General features: G+C 38.6%; 2 protein-coding genes across 3 annotated transcripts; one reads left to right on the top strand and one right to left on the bottom strand.

Annotated features, from left to right (window-relative positions):
- Positions 1-3,412: 3,412 nt before the first annotated feature.
- LOC109615044 lies at positions 3,413-5,040 on the bottom strand. Its single transcript, XM_020043314.2, has 4 exons — positions 4,979-5,040; positions 4,537-4,869; positions 4,085-4,426; positions 3,413-3,956 (listed from the first exon to the last, which is right to left on the bottom strand). Exons 1-4 carry the CDS (start codon positions 5,019-5,021, stop codon positions 3,844-3,846), a joined length of 831 nt encoding a protein of 276 aa, XP_019898873.1. The 5' UTR covers positions 5,022-5,040; the 3' UTR covers positions 3,413-3,843.
- Positions 5,041-7,454: 2,414 nt separating this feature from the next.
- On the top strand, positions 7,455-10,318 carry LOC105008666. Of its 2 annotated transcripts, none has more exons than XM_020043307.2 (6): positions 7,455-7,511; positions 7,645-7,986; positions 8,183-8,533; positions 8,676-8,798; positions 8,892-8,932; positions 9,037-10,318. In XM_020043307.2, the coding sequence occupies exons 1-6, from the start codon at positions 7,469-7,471 to the stop codon at positions 9,154-9,156; spliced, it is 1,020 nt and encodes a 339-aa protein (XP_019898866.2). In that variant the 5' UTR covers positions 7,455-7,468; the 3' UTR covers positions 9,157-10,318. The 2 variants fall into 2 exon arrangements, with proteins under 2 accessions (XP_019898866.2, XP_019898864.2); XM_020043305.2 differs by having other exon boundaries at positions 8,673-8,798.
- The last annotated feature ends 3,757 nt before the right edge of the window (positions 10,319-14,075 follow it).

The following is a 14,075-nucleotide window of genomic DNA, read 5'->3' as shown; positions in this document are numbered from 1 at the left end:
ATTTATGAAGGGAAGCTCATTTTCCATCATGTATAAAATTAATGGGAGTGGGTAACTCTTATTTTAATCACATTTGCACTATTGTATGTTCTGTGTAGGTATGAACTTGAAAATTCATAATGTGTCCAAAGTGTCCAATTTGGCACAAAGTGGCCAATCCGTAAAGGACACTTTGGCCTTGCTTTACAAATGAGTAAGTAGATCTCTGAATTTATTATCAAATGGCCTGACACTTTACCCAGATCCTACTGGCATCTAGTGGATCAAGTGGAAAATGCCTCCAGATTCCTAATCCATGTTTGGCCTTCCCCACTGCAATTCAAACATGATGAGAATATTTTTTTCTTTTACAAAAAATGAATGCTTTTGGTTTGTTTTATGTTCTGCCAAATCTATTGTGTTATACTTTCCTGCATTAATTTATAACTCCTGCAAACTACAGAGTGTCTCCTTTCAAATGGTAACAAACATACACTCACCTTAAGGATTATTAGGAACACCATACCAATACTGTGTTCGACCCGCTTTCGCCTTCAGAACTGCCTTAATTCTACGTGGCATTGATTCAACAAGGTGCTGAAAGCATTCTTTAGAAATGTTGGCCCATATTGATAGGACAGCATCTTGCAGTTGATGGAGATTTGTGGGACGCACATCCAGGGCACGAAGCTCCCGTTCCACCACATCCTAAAGATGCTCTATTGGGTTGAGATCTGGTGACTGTGGGGGCCATTTCAGTACAGTGAACTCATTGTCATCTTCAAGAAACCAATTTGAAATGATCTTTGTGACATGGTGCATTATCCTGCTGGAAGTAGCCATCAGAGGATGGGTACATGGTGGTCATAAAGGGATGGACATGGTCAGATACAATGCTCAGGTAGGCCGTGGCATTAAAACGATGCCCAATTGGCACTAAGGGGCCTAAAGTGTGCCAAGAAAACATCCCCCACACCATTACACCACCACCACCAGCCTGCACAGTGGTAACAAGGCATGATGGATCCATGTTCTCATTCTGTTTACGCCGAATTCTGACTCTACTATCTGAATGTCTCAACAGAAATCAAGACTCATCAGACCAGGCAACATTCTTCCAGTCTTCAACTGTCCAATTTTGGTGAGCTTGTGCAAATTGTAGCCTCTTTTTCCTATTTGTAGTGGAGATGAGTGGTACCCGGTGGGGTCTTCTGCTGTTGTAGCCCATCCGCCTCAAGGTTTTGCGTGTTGTGGCTTCACAAATGCTTTGCTGCATACCTCGGTTGTAACGAGTGGTTATTTCAGTCAAAGTTGCTCTTCTATCAGCTTGAATCAGTCGGCCTATTCTCCTCTGACCTCTAGCATCAACAAGGCATTTTTGCCCACAGGACTGCCGCGTACTGGAAGTTTTTCACTTTTCACACCATTCTTTGTAAACCCTAGAAATGGTTGTGCGTGAAAATCCCAGTAACTGAGCAGATTGTGAAATACTCAGACCGGCCCGTCTGGCACCAACAACCATGCCACGCTCAAAATTGCTTAAATCGCCTTTCTTTCCCATTCTGACATTCAGTTTGGAGTTCAGGAGATTGTCTTGACCAGGACCACACCCCTAAATGCATTGAAGCAACTGGCATGTGATTGGTTGATTAGATAATTGCATTAATGAGAAATAGAACAGGTGTTCCTAATAATCCTTTAGGTGAATGTATGTTTCTACTATATTCAGGTCATGAGCTACAATCATTTAGTTTTAGGCGGAAATTGACTTTTTTGCACCTTAACTAACAGGTTCAATTAAATGTCTGTCAGCCTCAGTAATCATCCTGATGCACGGAACTATCCTTAATATTTCAGGAAATGTAGCCTGATTCAAACAAGTCATTGATTCAGAGCCTTTGTGCATTGTGTCTATGTCCTACATGGAGCCATACGCCACATCATAACATCATAACCTGCTTACCTCCCCAATATGTGATTGAGGCCCTGCTTCATCCAGAGGAGGGAGATGGAGCTGAACACCCATGTAGTGAATGCAAGATGTAAGACATGGTGGACTGGTGGAAGAAGGGGAAATTGGTAAATGTTTGTTTTTATAATTTTCTACAGAAGTTAGGCTTGGGATCTTTTATGAATGGCCCAGAGGGCAGGGGTCGAATGTATTCTGATCTTAATTTAAAAAGACAAAACAATTTTTTATCAAAATGGACTTAAACGTGATTTTTTTTCTCCCCTTGATATCTCTTCTTATGCACTGATCTTAGCCCCCATTCTGAGGAGCAGCTAGTCACATTGTAAAGAGAATATGATTGGTGTCTGAGTAATAGGAGGAGGAGCATGTCACTTCCTGTAGTTTGAGAAGCAGGAAGGAGCACCTCAGTGTTGAGTGAGACCGGAGGAGATGAACATCACTGGGCTTCTCATAAACTAACAGTGGGGGTTGAAATGGCCCTCATCTACTCTCTTTCATTCTCCCTCCATTTTTCTCTGTCTCTCATTATGTTTTGGCATATTTTCAGTCCACCTTCCAGCATTGAGTATGGTTGTTGTAGCATTTAAATGTTGAACTTCTTTTCACCTCATCAAAGTAAGTGTAAATGATAGTCATTTGAGGGTCAGTTGACAAGGTGGGGATGTGAGACTGAGACGGGGACCAACAGTAACTTTCCACTGTGGTAGAAGTCACACTACTCTGTCTTAGTACATTAGATGAGCAACCTGTTCTACAGGAAGACCAGCCTTCAGTTCTCACCACAACGCTCAGTGCACCAAAACCACCCACAATCTGCATAGATCTCTCATTTGTATATCATTAATTTAATCTGGATAAAGAACATCGGACCCATGACCTATTAGATGTTGAAAATGCATCATTACAAACAAGACAAAAGCATGTCCCCTTGTCTAAACCATTTAACAAAGCACAGGCTTTATTTCAACAGTCACAGAGAATGATCTACAAAATGTTGTCTCAGCTCACATTTACCTGTGTGTTTATTTGAGATTTAGTTTTAGATTTATGTTTAAAAGAGCCCCCCTGAGATTACCCACCATTGGGCCACTGCATTGTACCATACGGATCACTGAAAAAGACATAAAGACTTAAAATTGGACAAGGTTACGATGCTTTCCACCTCTTGGTATTTCCTGTTTTCTCTTCACACTTATCACAGACCCCTGTTCTAAGAAGCAGCTAATCACCTTATAAGGAGAATATGATTGGGGTCTGAGGTAGAGGGGGAGGGACCAGTGAAGAAAGCATCACATCCTGTAGTGTGAGTGGCAGGAAGTAGCAGTTCAGTGTTGAGTGGACCTGCTGGAGTGAACATCACTGGGCCTCTCATAAACTAACACACTGAGGAATGAAACTACAAACATTTCCTCTCTCTCAATCCTTACCCTATTCTCCATTTCTCTCTCTCTCTTTCTTCTCTCTCGCTCTCTGCTTTTATGTCTCTCAGTATGACTCGCCATATTTCAAGTCTATCTGTCAACAAAACGTGTGGATTTTATAGTTGAATTTATTTGTACAACATTGTCAAAGTTCATCTATGGGCAGTTGACAATAAGTCCAGTTGACATCATGCATCACATTGTCTATTTTAGACAAACAACCTGCACTTCCGGAAGTGTGGTCTTTGAATCTCACCGCACCCAAACCACACTCACTTTTTCTACACCTCCTTTTCATCAGTAACCTTGATGAAAATACTTTAGGTCCCTATAAAAATTATTAAAATATGTGAATACCTCTGTTTAAAGTGCAATGATTCATGCTTAGAGTAGCTACATACACAGGCATTTGGAAAAAAGAATTAACATACTGAACATTATTCACTACTATTGATATTGTCTTTAATGCATCTATTTCCTGATGGTGTAAATCATTCTGAAGATGATCAGGCCGCAGAAGAGCACTGCAGTTCTGATGATGGAGCAAAGGACCAGGATTCTCATCTGATGATCAACGAAACCATCTAAATGAATAAAATATACTGTATCACAAAGTCCTTATAATACTGCTGAAGTAAACATTCTCTTAAACGGGATGAAATTATGATAGTTAATAGTGTTGATTATAGTATTACAAATGTTGCCAACTTACCTCCAACATCCAGCTTGGTCCCATTTCCAAACAGTATCTCTCCACATGAAGCCACAGCACAGTAGTAAGTCCCAGTATCAGAGAGGCTGAGGTTCCTCTTGGGGAGGTTGTAGACACAGCTCTGTGTAGGAGACCCAGACTCAGGGCTCTTCATACACTGACCACTCCTGTCTCCATTGGTAGAAATGATTCCTGGAGGAGATTCTCCTGAGTCATGTCTGAACCAATAGACACTGTGTTCTCCTTCACAGGTCCCAGTGTTTATTGTACAGCTGAGAGTCACAGAGTCTCCTGGATGGACTGATTCAGAGACCGGCTGCTGCACATCAGTGTTGCTGGATCCTGACCGCAAAAGGAGCATATACAGTTTTCACGGACTGCAGCTTTATTCTGTATTAAAAAGTATGTCATAAAGCAACATTTTACAATATTGATTAAATGCTGTTGCCTACCTTTGAGAATGAGAAATATTCCATCTTCAAATTCCATTACATTTACATTAATTCCACCACAATAATACGTTGCAGCATCAGACAGCTGGGTGTTTGAGATATTAAGATTGTACCTCCCGTTCCCATGGTGCACTGTGAACCGGGGATTATTGTTGAAATGGTTGTGAAATGTTGCCTTGGTATCATATTTGTAAATTGTTGATACAACTACAGGCTTATATCCTGCAGTTTGTTGGTACCACGAAATATGAGGACTTCTGCCTTGATAGAAGCATTGCAGAGTCACATTATCTCCAAGACGAGCATTAAGAAAAGGACTTGTGTCTGTCTCGACTGGAATAGAGAAAGGAAAAAAAAAACAATCACAGTCACATTATCAGTCCTTGATAAATCCAGGTTGCAGTGTAATTGATGTCTAAACAATAAATATATATTAACTTACAGGCTTCAAAGAGAACAACCAAGACTACAAACAATGTGAACATTCTTCAACTTCTACAATCTCGTCTGGTGAAAGAGAACATCTGAAATAATGGTTTTCCAGTTCAACAACGTAGGCACGACTTTTAGGTCAGCTCCACTGGTTGTTTGAAAAGGAAGTGAGGTTGAGAAAATGTCTCTTTACGTGCAGAATTCAGAGTTAGCATTCAGCTTAATTTGGGTCAGTGGCTGAGACTACTAACAATATTCCTTCTTTTAGATACATAAGGGTTAACTATGTACAGTATTTTCACTCTATGTCCGTAGAATATCATTCAGGTTTTCTGCAGGAAGGTAAAGAGGTGACAGGCAGCAAAGCGGTTAGAACATCTGACCAGTAAACGAGAGATGGAACCACAGAGCGTCAAAAATCCTAATAAATTATTTCATACTGTCTGTGCGAAAGGCAGTTAAGCCTAGACGGGTTAACCAAAGCTTTTACAGTGATTCTCCCATTTATGTTGTGATAATCTAATCCAATTACTCTCTTGTTAATAGCACCTCGTGTGTGCCCTAGTTGTCTTGTCTGTTTGATGAGTTAGATATAGGGTAGATATATAGGGCAGATATAGGGCAGATATGTTGAAACCTAGAAATGAAAACAGAGAGGAAACTACAAAACTGGCAAGGAAATATAAAATGAATAATACAAATTCACTCCCACCCTCCACACCACAGACTCACCAAGCACCCTCCATCCTTCCCACCAGCCCCCACGCAGTCACAAGCCCCGCGCACCTCAGCTCGCATGGGAGGCCAGAGTTACCAAAACCACATGAGCTACCGCATGACAACTAGAGCAAAGCTATTTGTGTCGCTGTTTGCCATACATTTTTGACCAATGTTTTAAAAAGATAATACCTCTCATTTCATAGTTGTGAAATGAGAGGTAAAAAACGAATATTAGATCCCAATATTCCACATTAACCACGGTTGATGACTGGTCGCGATTGTTCTCTTTTAAGCCTGTTAGTTAATGTCTCTTTATTGTTGAGGCAAAAAATACACTGCTGTTTTTTTTCTTTCTCTGTTCCAGTTAAGACAGTTTATGCTCATCTCAGATTTAATGTGACTCTGCAATGCTTCTATCAAGTCAGAAGTCATCAAATTTCATGGTACCAGCAAACTGCAGGATATAAGCCTGTAGTTATATCAATTATTAATAAATACGCTACCAAGATGACATTTCACAATCATTGCAACAGTAATCCCTGGTTCCCGGTGCATCATGGGAACAAAATGTACAATCTAATTATCTCAAACACCCAGCCGTCTGATTCAGCCATTCTTTTTTGTGGCGGAATTCATGTAAAGTTAATGGAGTTTTAAGATTCTCAAAGGATTCTCAAAGCAGAAAAAAGGATTGTGTATGTACAGTATGTCTATATAAATTATTATGCACCCACCCACGCATATACACAGTTAACTTTTCACTGGTACCAGTTCACTTTGGTCGACTGTGAGAACAAGACGCTGTCCTCAACACTTTCATCACACTGGCCTGGTTGGCCTTTCAGTCCTGGTGTGGTTTACAGCAGGATGTCTCTTTGATGTCAGTCTGTTATGTCTCTAGCTTTCATTCTTGATCACAGTTGTGACAATAAACAGGATGTTTTACTGACATGTAAACTTGTCCACTACATTTCATCATCCGACATTTAAAAAGGAAGAGTTCATTATTGACTGGTAATAATGTTCACAGAGTAACTTTAGAGTGAATAAATTTCATCACTGTGTTCCTGACTACAGTGTAGAGGCCTAACCACCCAGGAGCACATCCACTAACATGTCAGGTGTTACATTTCAATTAGGAGATGTTGTAGTGAATATTAAGGACTGAGACTGAAACAAAATTGTCTTGTTGCATTCTGTAGTTAGTGGCTTCTTGAATATGAATTAAGTTCCACCCCTGTTCACCACACATTTCAACACGTTTTGTGTTCAACAGCGCCCCTACAGGCCATCTCTAGTACCACCCGGCTACATGGGGTGGAGCTGTGGATAACAAAAACATACAGGCACATGTGCTGAAAAATACAAATGTACATACATTACTCTGTGCATAAGAAAAATAATCCTCTGATTGCTATTCTGGTAGCAAAATGGGTTAATCAAGAACTGTAAAATAGTGGCTTGTTGATATTTGCAATGCTTATTAACCTATTTTAATAGAATTAGTTTGAATGACTATACTGGACTATCGGATAACTTTAATGTGACCAGTGATTGTAAAGTTCTATCTCTGGGTCTTGGTTTTGAGTTGATCATGTACAGTAAGTGATTCTCATTTCCTTATGACGACCATGTTGGGCTTAATCAGGCGGTTCCATAAAACGACGCGCCCCGAGTTTGACCAATCACCAGTAACCTTATTGGTGAGGTGTTGTCTTTTGTGGGTCAACTGTTTCCACTCAAGACACAAGTAATGAAGAGGATGAAGTCTTCTAAGAAAATGTTTGCGCTATGTCTGATATTTCTACTTCTCAGGAAGATTGGTAGGTTTACCTTTTGTTTTTCTATGCTTATTGATGGTTTAAATTTAGATTAAAATAAAAGTTGTATTATTGACACTATTCATAATTATGTATATAGTATTGATAATGTATGATTTCTCTGTTTGTTTTCTAGCCGCAACACATTTGTCAGCCAAGCACCTTGTGTCAGCCAACATTGGAGATATAGTGACTTTGCCCTGCTCCCATGAAAACAGTTTGGCACTTAAGTTTTTGTGGTACAAGCAAACCCTTGGAGAACATCCCAAAATCTTGTCAACCTTTAATGACTACGACAATAATGCTACATTTCTCAATGAATTTAAAGACGACCATCGTTTTTCGGTTCAAATTGGAAAAACAATAAATAAGTTAAGTATTTCAGACTTGCGGCTCTCAGATTCGGCCACATACTACTGTGGAAGTTCTTATTCCAACAAGGTGGAATTTGGAAAAGGATTCATTGTCATTGTTAAAGGTAAATCATTTATATTTTGAGAGAACATAACTAGAAACTATCTGCAACTATTTTGTGTTTTTCTCTTTTGAATATCTTAAATGTTAGGTAGCTTATTGTTATTCTTACAATGAGATGTTACTGTAGCTTAATAATGCAATAAATGTTTATAGAAATAGAAAACTGATATTTAATGGATTTGTAAACCTTTTGTCAGGTTCAGGTTTCAGAAAAACTTCTGTTGTACAACAACCTGAGTCTGAATCCGTCCATCCAGGAGACTCAGTGTCTCTGAACTGTACAATAAACACTGGGACCTGTGAAGGAGAACACAGTGTCTATTGGTTCAGACGTGACTCAGGAGAATCTCCTCCAGGAATCATTTCTACCAATGGAGACAGGAGTGGTCAGTGTATGAAGAGCTCTGAGTCTGGGTCTCCTACACAGAGCTGTGTCTACAACCTCCCCAAGAGGAACCTCAGCCTCTCTGATACTGGGACTTACTACTGTGCTGTGGAATCAGGAGGAGAGATACTGTTTGGAAATGGAACCAAGTTGGAGGTCCTGTGTAGGTGAAACAACTTCATTTGTATTTATATATTTTGCTTAATCTCTTTTATACAAAATATGTAAACATCACTTCTTTAGACACAAAATAGTAAATCATAACTACATTTACCTTATGTTTATTGCAAAAAAAAAATCAGCAGACCAAAACCGTCTTCTATTGGTTTACTGTCTGGGAGTCGCATTGGGTGTCTCATTCATCCTGATCATTGTACTTACTTGTATCATGTACAAGATAAAGAAGAGGACTTGTCTACAGTGCAGAGGTAACTTACTATTATTATTTTTGTTGCTCATCTTTGATTTCATCATCACAGTAGAAAAAGGTCTAGTATTTATTTATATTTAAATTTTTGCAGGATACATTTTTCATTCACAAGCTCCTGGAGACCCTTCAATGGTAGTGAGAATTCCTTATATTTGAATCAATTAAACATTGTTCTAAAATGTTATATTTAATAACATAATATAGCAAGTGTTCACTTTTCAACTGGTTCTTCACAGGGCCATGATGCTGACAATCTTCAATATGTTGCTCTGAATCTGAACAAGAACATGTCGAGAAGACAGAGAAAAAACACGGAGGAAGAGACCGTTGTCTTGTACTCTAGTATTAGACAGTAGGACAGGATGACACCACCTAATGACCTAACAACATCTGCACTTCTATTGACACTCTACTAATGAATTCAGAGCATCGCTTTTCTGCCAAACAGACATTTTCATGCTTATCATGACTTAATAGTGGGGAAAATTCTTTTGAGAATGTATATGTCAAAGAAGGCGTATGCATTCATGCAAATACATACTTTTATTGATATTATCAGTTTGTATTATTAAGTTCGAGTTGTATTATCAGTTTGAGTTGTAAAGAGAACGCTTAATCCCAAAGATAAAATAGCATCAGTAAAAACGAATTCTAAAAATAAGTCTATACCAGTTTAGACAGTATTAAAAGCAATTAACATTTGCCTTTTAAATGTTTCTTTTTTTTTCTTTGTGACCTGCCAGGTTGATAGAATTACATTCATAGTTTTTCAGCTGAAAATTATGAGAAGTTTGGAATGGGAAGTAGTACATTTCAACTTGGAAATGTTCCCAGTTTACTTATATACATCCGACGAATAGGATGGAATCCTGTTTTATTTGGCTTTTTATTCACTCATATTTTTCATTGTTCTGGTAGATGTTTTATAAAATGTGCATTCCCTTGATGTAGTGAATTTGCATCCATGAGAGTCAGTTGTGGTTATGTTAGCGAGTATCTTAGCTTTGTCGGTGTGCCTTGTGGGTGTCGCTGCTGTTACATTTTTCTGAGATGTTCAGCTACTGTTCTATGTCTGCCCAAAGAACAAGCCATAGTTTGTGAGGATGTCAGCTAAGCAGCATCGTTGGCACTACCACTCATACACTCACTGAGCATTTCATATTCGCCACCACTCATCACTCATTCTGTGCTTGTTCCTTGTCTGCTCCATCCTCTTTATTTAGCCTAATTTAACAAACAACAGTATCAGCATTTATAACATGACTATTGCAATTATTTAGACTATAATCTGTTTTAAAGAAGTTTCAACATTTCAACATTTAATGAAATGCTTTAATGAATGAATGTGTAACCATGTAAGGTTGTTTTTGACACCCATGTTCATAATGGCTAATTCTTCGCCCTCAGAAGTCATGCATGGTTTACCACCATCAACTACAGTCATTCAATTTTACAAAAGTAAAATGTCATAATTCTTCCTCTCGTGCAATAATCATGCTGTCTAATCAGCATCTTGATATGCCACACCTGTGAGGTGGATGGATTATCTCGGCAAAGGAGAGGTGCTCACTAACACAGATTTAGACAGATTTGTGAACAATATTTTAGAGAAATTGGCCTTTTGTGTACATAGTGAAAGTCTTAGATCTTTGAGTTCTGCTCATAATAAATGGGGGCAAAAACAATTGTTGCGTTTATAATTTTGTTTAGTGTAGAACCAGTAGAACAAGACTATTTTACGAAAATCCATGAGACCCGATTTTGTATGATATGTGACATTACGTTAGGTTACATTACAATGCACCACCAAAGCTTATGATACATTATGAAATTATTAAAACGTAAAATAAGATACGAATGCCAGACAAACATATGATATTTGCAAACGCTATGAAAGGCAATGTTTTAACAAAATGGTTGACCTGTGTTTCAAACCAGCAATATTTGGATGAGAAGGCAGTCACCTTACCCACTGCCCCACACTAGACATGGGGATTTAGGATGAATAACTGCAATAGCAATGTCGCTAGAATATATTATAAAAGTATTTTATCATTAACATTATGTTAACGTTAGGCATCACAGCACTGGGGTTAGGGTTAAGGTTAGATCTCACAGCACTGGGGTTAAGGTTAGGGTTAAGGTTTGGGCTACAGTTAGGAAACAAAAAAGGTAAGGTAAAGGTTTGGTTAGGGTTACGTCTCACAGCTCTGGGGTTCAGGTTAGGGTTTGGGTTAATGTTAGGTATCACAGGACTGGGGTTAAGGTTAGGGTTATGGTTTGGGTTAGGATTACAATAACTTCAAACATATTTATGTTGTGACAACAACACTCTCCAAGATGGCTTCCTGATTCCTCCCTGGAGCTTTGAGTAGTGCCCCTGTCTAGGATGCAGACGGTTGCTGGTTTGGACCACGGTTACTGCTTTTTTTTCTCCATTCCAACTCTAACGTTATTTTACTGCACGTAATATATCTTACGAAATCCCCTGCCTAAAATGTAGGTAAAATAGTATACGTCATCCTTCTGAGACCAGGTTGCAACAAACATTGGATCTCATTATAAATCACTGCTTATCTTGCATTGGAGCTAATTCTGACCCTTGAAGTAAATTAGTATTTGATTTGTCGTATCTTTATTTATGTTTAAATTATTTATATGATTATGCGATTTTCTTCATGATTATTCAGTTTAATACAATGTTTTAGAGGGTATTTCCCCCCACAGATGGTCTAGGTAATTAATATGAGGGGTTATAATACCTCATAGCTGAAACTGTTATAAAGAGCTCGCTTAACTCTATGAAAGAAGAATCAGTTCTATAAATGTGACTTTTTCATGAGGGATATGCCACAGGCCAGCTTGAGTAATGACGTACTAACAAACATCAGTTTGAGAAATACTGTATTAATTATTTTTTGAATGGGTTACAGATTCATGAATAAAGGGTTAAGGTACTGTAAGTGAATAAGCTGATTAATGCAAAAGGTGTTTATAATTAGATTTTCAGAATATATGAAACCGCTGAAAATTGTTTTGTTTTACTTTCATCAATCAATCTGTGCAAAGACCTGTTGTCAACCCGATCTCCACAACATGCAACAAAGGGGCACCAAAAGTCAACAGTCTCACATATAATGTGGTGTGAGTGTAGTGAGTGTGTGAAAGTGAGGCATGAATTAAAACAAGAAAACGACACAGAGGTCAGCTTTTCTGGACTTAACATCTTTCAGACAAAGGTCTGCACCGCACAATCGCATAACCTAAAGGACCCAATAATCCCTGAGGTGCTGGTGAGTGATGAAGAGCAGGTGTGTCTGTGGGGTGCCCAGCTGCCATCACCGCGTGCAGTTAGGACGCTGGTGAGGTGGAGCGCCGGAGAGGAAGATGGCACGCAGCGCCACATAGTCTTTCCTTTGCAATATATGTTTTTCCCCACTTCAACAGATCATCTCTGCGTTCCTTGTACGCCGATGCGTTGTGCCCCCACTTCTTCTGGTGCTTGTTAAATTTCAGCAAAAGTCATAACATTTATGTAAAATATGACATACCGGTATTGAATAAACACACATAATTATCAGACTAATAAGTACCAACAATATGAAGATACCTTTTGAATTTGGCATGACGATGGACACTTCTTCTATACAGAGGAATCTGACATGTTATCTATCATCTTATTGTTTTACACATTATATCTTCTTGCTTCACATACTGAAGGTATTGTACATGTAACTGCGGTTATGTAGTAGTAATTGTACATTAGACGAGAGCTCTCTATTTGTTTCATAATCTGAACATGAACACAGAGAATTATGCTGCACTATGTTTCTGGAGAAACAAATCTGAGACACTTTATGTGTGGTCAAATAAAGCAATGCTCTCGATTATTGGAAATGCCCATGAAATGATAACAGCAGGCTACAGTGACAAAACTGGACCAGCAAATTCCTCTAGAAAATAGATTAATAATATAAACTGTACAACCTATTCAAATGAAACCATACCAGTAATTCCAAATTGTCAATGACTATAACAGAAAGCGATGTTCTTTTAACAAGGTCAACCATCTTTACCTTGGACAGTAATGATAACTGCTTCTTGGAATGGTGGGCAGTGTTTAGTGCAGAAATAGTATAGGAAATACTAACAAACAAATAAAATCATTTTGATCTAAGTATTTATTATGACTGGTGTATATATCAACTGCTCAGTTTGTATTCATGTGAATTGTACTGACTCTTTCCATCCTAAATATAAACTACTTAATTAAAAGACAATCAAATTTGGAAGGGGCTCAGGAAAGGGGCTTTATATTTAAGTTCAGTCTGTTTGTTTCCTCTCTGATCTTGAGGTCCAGAATGTGGATGACTGTCATTATGGAAGGCTGGACCCTCATGCCAAGATCAAAGGACTTATCTGAGACCCTCAGAGGACATATTATTGATGCCCATCAGTCTGGGAGGGGTTTCAAATGCAGAAAAGTCCATGACACTAGTATTGTACATGAAGCAAGTAACTCATGCAAACCGTAAAGCATGGAGGCAGTAGAATTATGGTTTGCTTGTTTTTTGCTGCTGCATGGCCTGGCTGTTTTTAGTGCTGGGTACATTCCTATTTAGGGCCAGCCAATTAAAAATGACTGAATCACAAACAATCACAGAGGTATATAAGCTGAAATGCCAAAAAAGGCCAATACACCACTGTGGCTACTGATGAGTTGTGAGTGTTTTGTCTTTTTACCGCCAAGCTTAACCACACTCTGTACCGCTGACCTTAATGGCCTGTGTTAGTGGAAAAGAGCTAAAGCAGACCTACTGTAAAGTGGTCAAACTAACACTGCAGAGATTGATTGATTTACACGCCCACACGCTGAAGTGCTGGAGCTGTAAGCATATTGGCTACCTTTAACAAACTACAGTACCAAGAAGCCTTTTCAGGCCATTAAGCATGTTTGAGCTAGCCTTTATAACTTACCTATCTTACTGGTAATGGTAAGGCTTGACTGATGGCAAAAACCTGGCACTGTGACGGTATTATTATAAGTTAACAGATTATTTTAAATGAGTGCATTTCTGCATATTTGCATTGACCACTTGAGTTGTCTGTGTTGAAGATTGGCAGTTTAACTCTAAAGGCATAAAATTCATTAGAGAATCAATATCCACCATTTATTAAAACAACTGAATATTTAATAGTTATGCTTAGATAACCTATGAATAAAAAGGGATTTGAAATCAGGCAGGATAGATATGGCTCCTGACTGCATGATAAA

This window comes from Esox lucius, chromosome 24 (genome assembly GCF_011004845.1).
Source record: "Esox lucius isolate fEsoLuc1 chromosome 24, fEsoLuc1.pri, whole genome shotgun sequence".
NCBI lineage: Eukaryota > Metazoa > Chordata > Actinopteri > Esociformes > Esocidae > Esox > Esox lucius.
The sequence above is the reverse complement of the archived record's forward strand: the minus strand, read 5'-3'. Positions and strand labels throughout refer to the sequence as shown.